The sequence below is a fragment of the Podarcis filfolensis genome (genome assembly GCF_964270895.1).
Source record: "Podarcis filfolensis genome assembly, chromosome: 16".
Classification (NCBI taxonomy): Eukaryota; Metazoa; Chordata; class Lepidosauria; order Squamata; family Lacertidae; genus Podarcis; species Podarcis filfolensis.
In genome coordinates, this window is record NC_139620.1 from 22,813,790 (window position 1) to 22,827,118 (window position 13,329).

At 50.4% G+C, this 13,329-nt stretch overlaps 1 protein-coding gene across 2 annotated transcripts in view; it reads right to left on the reverse strand.

Moving 5' to 3' along the window:
- Positions 1-12,797, reverse strand: part of CABP7 (calcium binding protein 7) — a 56,327-nt gene extending 43,530 nt beyond the window's left edge. The window contains exon 1 of one of the 2 annotated variants that reach the window (XM_083590632.1): positions 11,718-12,797. In XM_083590632.1, the coding sequence (XP_083446758.1) occupies positions 11,718-11,829 (112 nt within the window). In that variant the 5' untranslated portion in view covers positions 11,830-12,797. The remainder of the gene's footprint in view (positions 1-11,717) is intronic. The other variant, XM_083590633.1, reaches the window with a different exon arrangement.
- Positions 12,798-13,329: the final 532 nt, after the last annotated feature.

Below are 13,329 nucleotides of genomic sequence, written 5' to 3' on the forward strand. Positions count from 1 at the left end.
CGTATAGTTAAAGCTATGGTTTTCCCAGTAGTGATGTATGGAAGTGAGAGCTGGACCATAAAGAAGACTGATCGCCAAAGAATTGATGCTTTTGAATTATGGTGCTGGAGGAGACTCTTGAGAGTCCCATGGACTGCAAGAAGATCAAACCTATCCATTCTGAAGGAAATCAGCCCTGAGTGCTCACTGGAAGGACAGATCCTGAAGCTGAGGCCCCAATACTTTGGCTACCTCATGAGAAGAGAAGACTCCCTGGAAAAGACCCTGATGTTGGGAAAGATGGAGGGCACAAGGAGAAGGGGACGACAGAGGACAAGATGGTTGGACAGTGTTCTCGAAGCTACCAGCATGAGTTTGACCAAGCTGCGGGGGGCAGTGGAAGACAGGAGTGCCTGGCATGCTCTGGTCCATGGGATCACGAAGAGTCAGACACGACTAAACGACTAAACAACAACAACAAGGTTGTATCCCACCCCCAATTGATTTTACTGTTTTATCTTTTGTAAGCCACTCCGAGGCATTTTTTTGTGTGTGCTTTTTTTACAATGAAGCAATGTATAAATTTCATGAAATAAATAAAACAGGAAGCCTTGGCCAGGCTCCCAAAAGCTTCATTATGCAAACCAGGGGCAGCAAACCACCAGCCATTTCACCCGCCTGCTACCATCTTTTAAAGAGCTGAGCTCCTGCTGAATGTCTCCCTGTGGGCAGGAGGAGCTGAAAGGAGACTGGTCAAATAATAGCACAGATTTGCAAAGCAGGCAAAATTTCAGGGGTTCCCACTAACAATGCTACAAGGTTCAAAATGGTCACTATGTGAAATGAAGCCGAGAACATCTGTTCTCATAGTGAGTCAACAGTGTGATGCAGCAGCAAAAAAAAAAAGCTAATGCTATTCTAGGCTAACTCAACAGAAGTCGAGTGTCCAGATCAAGGGAATTAATAGTACCACTCTATTTTGTCCACCTGTGTCCAGTTCTGGGCACCATAGTTTAAGGATGAGATTGACAAGCTGGAAGGTGTGCAGAGGATTGATCAAGACACTGGAAGCCAAGCCTCATTAGGAACAGTTGAAGGGACTCAACTGGTCCTGAATGGGTTAACTGTGTCCCTGAAGGACCAGGTGTGCAGCCGGGGAGTCATTTTGGACTCACAGCTGTCCATGGAGGTGCAGGTCAATTCTGTGTCCAGGGCAGCTGTCTACCAGCTCCATCTGGTATGCAGGCTGAGAGCCTACCTGCCCGTGGACTGTCTCACCAGAGTGGTGCATGCTCTGGTTATCTCCCACTTGGACTACTGCAATGTGCTCTACGTGGGGCTACCTGTGAAGGTGACCTGGAAACTACAGAATGCAGCAGCTAGACTGGTGACTGGGAGTGGTCACCAAGACCATAAAACACCCGTCCTGAAAGACCTACATTGGCTCCCAGTACGCTTCCGAGCACAATTCAAAGTGTTGGTGCTGACCTTTAAAGCCCTAAATGGCCTTGGCCCAGTAAAGGAGCGTCTCCACCCCCATCGTTCAGCCTGGACACAGAGGTCCAGCTCCGAGGGCCTTCTGGCGGTTCCCTCACTGCGAGAAGTGAGGTTACAGGGAACCAGGCAGAGGGCCTTCTCAGCAGTGGCGCGCACCCTGTGGAACACCCTCCCATCAGATGTCAAGGAAATAAACAACTATCTGACTTTTAGAAGATATCTGAAGGCAGCCCTGTTTAGGGAAGCTTTTAATGTTTGATGTTTTATTGCATTTTTAATATTCTGTTGGGAGCCACCCAGAGTGGCTGGTGGAAACCCAGTCAGATGGGTGGGGTATAAATAATAAATTATTATTATAGTTGAGGGCGTTGAGTATGTTTAGCCTGAAGAGGAGAAGACTGAGAGGTGATAGGATAGCCACCTTCAAATATCTGATCGGCTGTCCCATGGAAGGTGGAGCAGGCTTGTTTCCTGCTGTTCCAGAGGGAAGAACCCAAACCGATGGATTCAAGTGGCAAGAATGGAGATTCCAACTAAACATTAGGAGTAACTTTCTGATGGTGAGAGCTGTTGAACGGTGGAATGGACTCCTTTGGGATGTAGTGGACACTCCTTCCTTGGAGGTTTATAAGCAGAGGTTGGACGACTGCCTGTCAGGGATTCTTCAGCTGTGGTTCCTGCATTGCAGGGGTCAGACTAGACAACCCATTGGCTCCCTTCCGACTCTACAGTTCTATGATTCTATAAAAGCATCAAGGTCAAAACACAGTTGGCTGGACAGTTATTTTGGGAGAGATTCACCATCAGTTGTTTACTCCAAGAAGATCTCATGGAGGAAGACTGCGTACACATTGTATATTGAGAGCACATTTAAAGCGCATGAGTTTAACCCTGAGAACTGTAAAACGGAAATGGTAGCTCTGAGAGGGGTATACTACAGTTCCTTTCTTTGGGGGAAATCTGTGTGCTTTAAACGTATGGTGTGCCACCAAAGCCACTTCCGAGCTGGAGAGGAGGTGGGGTTGTGGGCTCACCCCCTCCCCCCACACACGGGGGTTAAATGCCAGCCCCCGCGAGAACGAGGGAATCCCCGGGCGTGTCTATGACCCGGCCCGCCAATCGGCGGGCTGGGGAGGCATGGCCTAGTCCATTTAAGGCCGGCACGCCTGGGGACCACCCTCTTTGCCCCGTTCCAGCTGCCGGTTTTCCCATCCCACCCACCCTTTAGGCTTAGCTAGCTCTGACCTTGCTATGGACTCCGGTTGGTCACCGCAAGGGGCCTGGTAGGAATTTTTCCATTTGGTGCACTTCCAGCCATTTGGTTTTTTTCGCCTACCTCGTAGCAAACGTCACAACTTCCTCGGTATTGGCGGTTAGGCATTGGCAGGGGTAATTCTTATGCAAATGAAGGGGGGGAAGGAAACGCCATCACCTTCCCCCAATGAAAAAGGGTAGTCCGGTAAAGGACTCCGGGGGGCGTTGCCTTGTCCGAAACCTAGGGAGGTGAGGGCCTCCGGCATGCCCCCAAGTGGTGACACCCATGGGATCCTAGTTGGCGTACTTCAACAGGACCCCCACGATTGGTGGATAACCCTCCATGCCGGGTAGTCGATAGGAGCCAATGCCTAAGGCCAATACCTTTCAATTCCTGTAATCAATAAAGTTGTGACCTTTTATGCCCATTAACCTTAAATAATGTGTCCGTGTCTTCATTTCACATGGGGGGAGGGGACTTGCCATGCGAAAAGTGAATCAATGGTTGTTAGGAGTGGAAATAACAATAGAACTCCCAGACTGAGAAGGCAATCTACTAGCAAAAACAATGAGGAATGGTTGCTGCTTTCACCAGAGCCAGTTCCAAGGTGGGGCACACCTCACCAGCAAATCGCCTTCCATTGATCCCCTTCCTACATCATTGGATGATCTCCTTTGTGGTGGCTCTCAGTGGACTCGCCTGGTTGCAGCAACATCAGCAAAGCTCTGATCAGCTCTGGTCCACAAAGAGCTGGCATTTCAACTTCCCACAATACCCTAAAAATGGCAGCTCCCAGATTTACAATCCGACACCCTCAGACATCTCCAAGATTAAGATGGCATAGTCTGAACCAGATTTCAGATCTCAGCTTGTAAACAGACACCACTGGCATTTTCTTGTGTTGAACGTCATGCGAAACTGTGGCTTGGCATAACCAGAACTGAAGAGCCGGATATGAACCACAGTGGGAGGGGGGTGAGAGCATGTTATGTCACCCTGGTGCTCACTAGCTGATGAAGCCACGATTCGTTACAGCACAGAAATCTCTAGATTAAATAAATAAATCTCAGGTCGATCTGGGGAAGCCCTGAGTAATCACACATCTAGAATCTGCAAGCCCACAGGGCGGTGAGGGGTGGGATGTTAGCTGGAAGATGAAGTGCAAACACAGCTTGCAAAGAAAGGGTTAAGCACACTTCTTATCTGCTCAGAATTGCAGCCCCCAGCGGCTGCTTTTCATTTAAAAACGAACAATCACGGCCTCATTACACCTGTTTGTGGGTAACAAACAACTCGTTCCTCAATGCCACACAGTGTGACTGTAATCAGAAGCCACAAAAATGGCTCTATGTGCCAGCTATGCGCACCAAAGGCACATTTTCTCCCCCTCTTCTCTCCCTCCCACCCACCTCCATTGCATTGGTAACGTTGCGAACACAGCTTTGCTAATGTCAACAGCAGTTTCCCAGAGAGGTTCCAAAATGACCACAGCAAAATGCTGTCCAGCTAGGCTTTATTTAAGCAGTTTCATATTCTCGGGCATTTTGGGTTGAGTTCTCCAGTGCGTATATCCAAGGGCAAGGTTTTTAAACGAAGCTGAGAAGCCTTCTTCCACCCCACCCTAACCCTGTCTCACACAGTAAAGAATTTGAAATGGTTGTCTCTTGTCCTGAACCCATGGAAGCTCTCACCTTCTCCATCATTATCATGACAACGCGAACCAAGAGAGTGATTGCCTTCAGAAACGTATCAGCAGTGATAAGCAACTGTAATCTGCTCTGCGTTGCCACCAGCTCCTGTTTCTCCAGGTTATAGCCCCCTTTCCCATATTATGTAAAAAGCACAATGATGCACTTTGATGGAAAGATAGTCTCGCCCCTGTGTTGCATAATCCACATAGCTCGGGAAGAGCAAACCATCACTTTCCCAGGCCTGGCATATTATACGAATCAATGGCACTGTTAGATCGCAATGAAATCACAGCAGCCGACTGCTAGGCAACATCCCTGCCGGAAAGGTCTTGAGGAGTCAGCCCCAATTTGCTGAGATTTCACCCCAACACTTTGCATCGTTCTGAGGCCACCTGAGCATCGCACAGGGTGCCTCACCTAGGCAATTACTGAGATGGCAATTTTTTTTGTTATTTCTTTCCGGGCACTGAAGAAGTGGTGGAGAAATGCAGTGCAGGAAGGTCCCTGCTCTGTTGCAGAGAACTCCAAGGTACATCTCCATGCCCTTCAACATTTTGCAGAAAATAATAATAATAATAATAATAATAATAATAATAATAATAATAGGAGCTCATGTGACACCCCCAGCCTCATCCCAAGGGATTCCTCCTCACCCCTCCATGGGGATGGAGATATCAGGCCATTTTAGGTTTCTCTGCTTCTCGGTGTTTCAGTCATACATTCAGTCTGTCACATTTCCGCAGTAATTCACGATTTATTTCTTTATTGCAAAATAATAATTTTAAAAATCCTCACGGAAAATCCACCAGCATTTTTGAATAAGTGTCTTCTAATAAATACTTTTGTGTGTGTGCTGTTTTTGATTAATATACACATTTTTTTGCAAGCTACGTCCCCTGATCCAATGTATTTTTGTAGGTTACTTCCACAAATACATACATTTCCAAGCCTCCTCCCTAAGATATGCGTTCTTTGTACACATCGGTTGGAATACTGCATTGCAAAATTCGTAGGAGGGCAAATTTCGAAGGGTATTCTGCGCACCAGATCACGTACTGGTTTGAGAAGAAGCTTCTCGTTAAATCACAAACAAAATTGGGTTTCTCTTTGTTGCCTATTAAAACTCACCACCTGCCGTATTATTACAGATTGCTATGCTCCAAATACTGCTGTTTCTCCACATTCTCTGTTCCTTGATTCTACAATTGTCTTTCTCCCATTAATCCAAAAGACGAGCAGGTGTTCCTTTTTGCTGCTGCTGTTGAAGGTGCACAAGGAAAGCACGCCGGTCCTACACACTGCGGTGATGTTGACAGCTTGGAATCTATGCCACCAGCTGCAACCTGTCCTCTGCATGGGACCTTAGTGCTCATGCATAGTGGTGGTGCATCTGCATGCATGTGCACTAAGGATGATGATGAATTGCATTCCATGCTGCTGAATTTCGAGAGACCTTGGAGGAGGAAAGACTGTAGCTTGGAGGCAGATCACTGGATTTGCATGCAGAAGGTCCCAGGAGCCCAAGCCTTGGTACCTCCAGGAAGACTCCACTGTGAAACCTTGGAGAACCACTGCTGGTCAGCGCAGACAGTGATGTGCTAGATGGACCATTATCTGCTTCAGGTAGCTTTCAGTGCTGCTGTGTGCTAAGGAAAGTGCCCTGGCTCTGTGGTGGAGCACCTGCCTTGCATGCAGAAGGGCCCAGGTTCAATCCTCAGTACCTCTGGGAATGACTCTCTGACTGAAGCACTAGACAGCTGCTGCCAGCCAGTGCTCACCAACCAGGAGCACTTGGAAGATCTCTGGATGGTTTGCAGTTGATTATCAAGGGTTCCTGATTTGCCTGGTTAGGGCCACATTCATACTGTACATTTAAAGCACTATGATGCCACTTTAAACTGTCATAAAAGGTAAAGGTAAAGGACCCCTGACAGTTAAGTCCGGTCACGAACGACTCTGGGGTTGCGGCGCTCATCTCGCTTTACTGGCCGAGGGAGCTGACATTTGTCCACAGACATTTTTTCCAGGTCATGTAGCCAGCATGACTTAAGCACTTCTGGCGAAACCAGAGCAGCACACGGAAACACCGTTTACCTTCCTGCTGGAGTGGTACCTATTTATCTACTTGCACTTTGATGTGCTTTCGAACTGCTAGGTTGGCAGGAGCTGGGACTGAGCAGTGGGAGCTCACCCTGTCGTGGGGATTCAAACCGCCGACCTCAGGGTGCTGAGAGTTGTTAGAAGACACCCCCCCATTATTTTGTCCTAGAGCCAGAATTCCCAGAATTCCCTGTGAAGGGGAATTGACTCTTGGAACTGTAGCTCTGGGAGGAGAACAGTATCAATAGGCACCCATGTGTCAGATGATCAGATATGAGTCAAAAGATGCTACGAGCTATGGAAAAACAGTTTGGAGAAAAACCTCGAGGAAGGCACCATGGAAAACCCATAGCCCAGTGGCAAAGCAGATCTCAGGTTCAATCCCTGCCATAGTAGGGCTGGGAGAGATTCCATGTCTGACACCCTGCAGAGCTGCTTCCAGTCAGTGCAGACCATATTGGACTAGATGGACCAATGGTCTGATTCCTATTTAATTCAGTTCTCTCTTTTAAAAACCATAAGGACTAGAAACTTAACTTATTTTTAGGAGAAGGGCAGTAGCTCAGTGGTAGAGCACCTGCCTTGCAGGTTCAATCCCCAAGGGCATCTCTAGATGAAGCAGTGAATATTACCTGCCTGAAACCCTGGAGAGCTGCTGCCAGTCAGTGTCAACAATAATGAGCTAGATGGAGCAATGACCCCACTCAATGAAAGGGAACCTCCTCTTCTCCTTTGTATAGGCATCTTCCAATGTTCCATCCTGCCTCCACTCCTTTTATAGTTGAGTACAAAGTGCATTTGAGCAATCATCATTGGCATGGCGAGCTATACCTGCTGAAATCCCCCTTTCCTTTACGCAACTATGAAAGGCGCAGGAGACCCGCCTTCTTTTCTACCTGCTTCCTCCACTGCAAACTAGGTGATCAGTGGATGTATTGTGCTCTTGTGACACACAGAGAGAGGTGGTCTTGGGGATGCCCCTGCCGACCCATTTATGACCGCTGCATCAGAAGGAAGCCAGCGCAGATACCACCACGCCGTGTCCAAGGCTTGCCGTCTGTTCCACTGCATGTGTGAGGCAGTAATATCAGGCTCTGCAGTCCAAAGCCATCTCTGTGAAGAGCGGAATCAACAGCAGAGTGTGCAGATTTGACCCTTCCTTGAGGATGTCCCCAAATGCACCCCTCTACTCTCTCCCATATGGGGACGTGGGTGGTGCTGTGGGTTAAACCACTGAGCCTTGGGCTTGCCGATCAGAAGGTTGGCGGTTCAAATCCCCGTGACTGGATGAGCTCCCGTTGCTCGGTCCCAGCTCCAGCCAACGTAGCAGTTCGAAAGCACATCAAAGTGGAAGTAGATAAATAGGTACCGCTCCAGCGGGAAGGTAAACGGCATTTCCATGTGCTGCTCTGGTTCGCCAGAAGCAGCTTAGTCATGCTGGCCACATGACCCGGAAGCTGTTCGCTGGCTCCCTTGGCCAGTAAAGCGAGATGAGCGCCGCAACCCCAGAGTCGTCCGCGACTCGACCTAATGGTCAGGGGTCCCTTTACCTTTACCTTTACTCTCTCCCGTAGGGTGAGAGGTTCTCTTCCACCGTCTAGAGTAAATTGTTGCATCTGAGGTCCCTGCTTGCAGGGAGAGCCTTGTAGTAGGGACAGGCTGTGGATTCAGGGGAAGAGCATCTTTTCTGCATGCAGAAAGTCCCAGGTTAATCCTAGGAATCTCCAAGCAGGGCTGGGAAAGGAAGACTTCCCCGATCTGAAACCCTGGAGAGCCACAACTCGTCAGGGTATACAATAGTGAGCTAGGCGGACCAATGGTCTGGCTCAGAATAAGACACCCTCCTATGGCAGGGCGCTTGCCTTTCATGCTGAAGGTCCCAGGCTCAAACCCTGGCATCTCCAGGTAGGGCTTGGAACGTCCCATCTGAAACCCCGGAGAGCTGCTGCAAGCCAGTGTAGACAATACCAAGCTAGATGAAGTAATGGTTTGACTCACTGTGATTTAGCTTCCTTTACAGGACATTCCTTCCATGCAAAAAGGTTCAGTCCCTGAAATTTCAGGGTATGGGTTTCTGCCTGAAACCCCAAAGAGCTGCTGCCAGTAAGTGTAGACAATATTGGACTACATAGCCCAGTGGTCTGACTCAGTATAAGGCAGCTTCCTCTCTCTCTCTTTTACTAGCAATTATAGGCACATGCAGAGGAAAGCCGTGATGGCAAAGCGGACTTTCAGAGCAGGTTTCTGCACAGTGATATTATCCAGCACAGCAGCGATGTCCCAGCAGGCAGCTCTTGTCTGCCAAGGAGGCTTGCCTAGGAAGCGGTCTTCTCCTCTCTCTCTGGCTGCTAGTTTGGCACAACTGATGGGGAATAACTGGGGAATGGCAAGTATCTTTCCATGCATTGCCCAGCAGTGAGTAAAGGCAAACCATTGTTTCCGGATGACCCAGCCTCGGCTTGGATAGGAGCACCTTTTAAGATGTGTGTGTTGTGTTTTAATTCTGTGTTTTATGTTATGAAACACCCTGTGAACTTTGGATGAAGGGTGACATATACATTTAATAATAATAATAATAATAGTTCTAGGAAGGAAAAAGCCACCCCTGCCCTTTCTAAACAGAGCTTCTAAGGATGCTGGAAGCACCAGAAAATCCAGCCCAGCATTCACTAGGGGAGGCAAGAGGAACAGAAGAACATAAGATGGGCTTGCTAGATCACACCAATGACCCATCTAGTCCAGCATCCTGATCTCACAGTGGCCAACCAGATGCTCCAATGGGAAGCTCATAAGCAGGACCGAAGCGCAAGAGCATTCTTCCTACCTGCAGTTTCCAGCAACTGGTATTCAGGAGCATGGTGGCCTCCCATGGTGGAGGGAGAACATAGGCATCATGGCTAGTAGCTATCCATAGCATTCCCCTATATGAAGAGCTGGTGGTTGAGCATGATTTGAAGAAGGCTGCTGGTTCAGCCTCCCTAGCTAAAAGGGTCAATGGCCTGAGACCCCAGGGAGCAACTGCCCCTGAGAGTAAGCAGCAGGGGTTAAGTGAACAGGCAAGCTAAAAGAGGTTCAGAAACCACCCTCAGTGTAGCCTCCAAAAACAGCTTTAGAGGAAGGACTGAAACCCCCAAGAACCACTGCCAGTCAGTGCAGACAATATTGAGCTAAACAGACCAATGACCTGACTTATCCTTAAGGTTAGCTCCTGAGGATGAGATGCGTCCTAGGGGAACGGCAGTAGCTCAGAGGTAGAGCAGCTGCTTTGCATTCAGAAGGTCCCAGGAGGGCTGGAAAGGACTCTTCTCTGAAACCCCGGAGAGCTGCTTCCAGCCAGTGTAGGGAATACTGAGCTAGATGGACCCAATGGTTTGACCTGACATCCTTTGCATGCAAAGCCGGTGCTCTGCCACAGCAACTGCCCTCCACTATACTGAGTCAGGTCATCGGTCCACCTAGCTCAGTATTTCCAACACGGACTGGCAGCTGCTCTCCTGGGTTTCAGATGGGCAACATTCTCAGTCCTGCACGGAGAGGCCGGGAATGGAACCCGGGACCTTCTGCACTCAAAGCATTTGAACTACAGCCCCTCCCACAGAGATAAGGCTAGCAGGGCAAGATCCTTAAGGACCTTGTTACTTTTCGGATAGGGACTTGTTGATCCGTGCTCAGTCACACACAGCAACAGCCGCCCCCTGCCCCCCCGCGGCACACACTTAAGAGCTCTGACCACTCGCCCCCTTCCCCCCGCTTTCCCTACCTCACTGCCAATCTCCATTAAGCCTCTCCTAAAAAAGAAAAATAATAATAACAAACCCGCTCGCCCTGCCACTCTCTGATGACTTTGGCAAATCGATAGATTGACTGAGGCAAGGAAGGGAAGGCGGCGGAGATGGGGGCTGGCTGGTTGCGACTGAGTGTGGAGGGGGGGGTGCTTGAGAGGCTTCTCCTCCGCTTCGCCTTCAACCCAAACAGATTGGATTCTTCAAGAGAGGCGAGCGGAATTTCAATCGGGGGAAGCGCAGTGAACGGTCGGGAGCTCTTGGAGTGGGGGGGGGGGGCGAGCTGTGGAAAGGAAGTGATGGGTTGTTTTTTTTTTTGAGAGATTCCCTCTTCACAGCCTCAGCTCACGGGTGCAGCAGGCACAGACCACCTCCCCCCTCAATACATTCATACTTACATACATACATTCTTCTGCATTGGGGCCACCGCCGTCAGGCTTGGTGATGCCCAAGGTAGACCGGGTGGCGGTGGGGCACTCTACCTGCATTAGGGCATCCACAGCCCCAGGTGCATCTAGGAGGGGAAGGAGGGTTGCTGGCGTGCGTGCTTCCCAAGTTACAACTCCAGGATGAAGCCAGGAGTGGGTGCCTTGCTCGCGAGAGAGACGCATGGAGGAGTCCGCCTCCTTCCTGGGCGCCCGGAGCAAACCCTCCATGCACACCTCCGCTACCTGTTCCACCACCACGCACGGACTGCAGAAAATCTCCCTTCCCACAGAGAGAGAGAGAGATGGTGGGTGCAAAAGCGAGGGAGAGGAAGAGAAAGGGGGCGCGGACGGAAGTTTTCTCCCCACCTGCGACACCCCCCATCGGATACCTGCCGGCCTCACAGCCACCTGGAGCTGGTTCTTCCACCACCCCACTTCCTCCACCTTTCCCTCAGCAAACCAGATCCTTTTTTACGGGGTTGGGGAGCTTCCTTGTCCTGAGGCTGCTGGTGTTTCCGCCTCACTTCCCGGACCTGATCCGGACTTGGACAGGCTTGCACCCCCTTCCTGACCCCTCTCTTTCCTCGCCCTCCTGCCCTTTGTCCTCCCAAGTGACATCTACAGTATACGCGCAAGCACACACAATCTCTGACACGCGAGCACACAATAGCCAGCCAGCCATCTCCTTCTGGCTGATGCGTATTTCGGGGTTTACCCCCAGTTCCTCGACTGCTGGAATCCCTAGGACCAAAAAAACAAACAAACCCCAAACGGGTCCCATCCTGCCCTCTCCTCTCTACCTGCAACACAGACCCAAGTCAACACCGAAAGATACCCCGGGTCTGAGATGCCACCATCTCTACCTTGGTTGTTTTTCACCGCTGCGGACCATTTCTCTCATCCCGAGAGAGAGAGAGAGAAGAAAGCAACCACCACCACCCGGTTTGGTTTTGGTTTTTAACGCTTGTTCCCAAAACAGACTCACCTTCCAGTTCATCTTCAGGTATGTCAACAGGATGCTGCTCCGTTGCAAGGATATTGGGGATGGTATAAATGCCCCGGTACATTAACGCCGCGGTGACTGGGTGGAAAGGCATGGTGGCAGCCGCTCTCAGAAAGCCAAACTTTAATCCCAAATGTCATAGGAAGCGACCTGGCCGGACACACAGCAGCGCAGGAAAGGGAGGCAGGGCTCGCACCTGCCACGGGGCTACCTGTGGTCTTCCCGGAGCCAAAGAGAGAAGCCCCCTCCTTGTCCCCAACCACAGCAGAAACCGCAACTCTTTTAATTTTTTTTTTTTTTAAGTGGTTGTTATGTTAGTCACAACAGATCCTTGGCGCGGCAGATCCCGACGACTCCGGCTGAAATTCGAGCCTCGCCACCCCGGCCTCGAAGAGATTTAGGGCCACGGTGGAAAGGGCTCTCTCTCTCTCTTTCCAAAAACCGCCTCCGATGCTGCTTCTGCACAGGTGAACAGCACAGCGAGACTTTCTCCTGTTGTCCGCATCCAAATAACCAGGTGGCAAAATTCCGGGGGCGAAAGGATTCCTCTCCCTTCCACCCCCCTCGCCACCCGCCGCAGCCAATTCCTAAACCCCCAGCCTCGAAACCGGGGAGGAAGAGGAAGAATCAGTTCTTCTCCATTCACCAGCAACTCTCTTGTCCCTTTGCTGCTGGCTCTGAGCGTGTCACAACGCAAGGCTGCAATCCTTCCTCGCTGGAGCCTGAAAAAAAATACTCAGCTGCAGAAGACCTCGTGGAGCTAGATGCTGCACAGCATGGCTCTAGGCCAGCTCCCTGAGGTTGCACATGGGGAGGGGGTGGGAGAAGAGGAGGGGGAGAGGGTGCCACCCCAGTGGCAAGTTTTCCCTCGGTAGGAGTTCAGTGGCAGACTCTTCCTTTCTTTCTTTTTTAAAAAAAAATTAATCTCCCTTTCTCTTGCAGTCTTTGCCTCTCCAATCGGTGTAGCTGTGTGGCTTCTTCCCGCTTTTGCTTGCTCCCTCGGTCTCCCCCTCTCACACGCACACACACACCCAGCACACGTACAATGCACACATGACTCCCCCCACTACCAACCAAATGAACATCTGAGTGGCGGAACATCTAAATCAATAGGAGGAAAAGATCAGCAACATGCAGGAGAGAGAGAGCGGGCGGTGGGGGCAGGGGAGAAACATTCACCTCCTTGCTCAGATTCCACCCACCCCTCATCTCACACACGCCACACTTGAGCACTGCACATTTGGCTGCCCTTGGGGAGCACACCGCACCCACATCCAGAAGGCAGAAAGCTTCCCCCTGCCCAGTAACAACACCCCGGAACAGAGGGTTCCGCCTTATATACTGAGCTCAGTACTGTTGACTCTGACTGGCAGTGACACAGTTCTCTCTCCCAGCCTTACTGGGATATTGGACCTCAGACCCTCCGCACGCAAGGTAGAAGCTCTGACTGCTCAGCTACTGCCTCCCACAACCAGTGTGGGTTTTGTGTGTCCTCCCAGCCCTGGAACACACAGGCTGTTGGCTTAAGAACACCTGGAGCCTGGCCAAGCAGTAGGTATAAATGAAAAGAACCCTTCGTTCCTTCTGGGTGCTG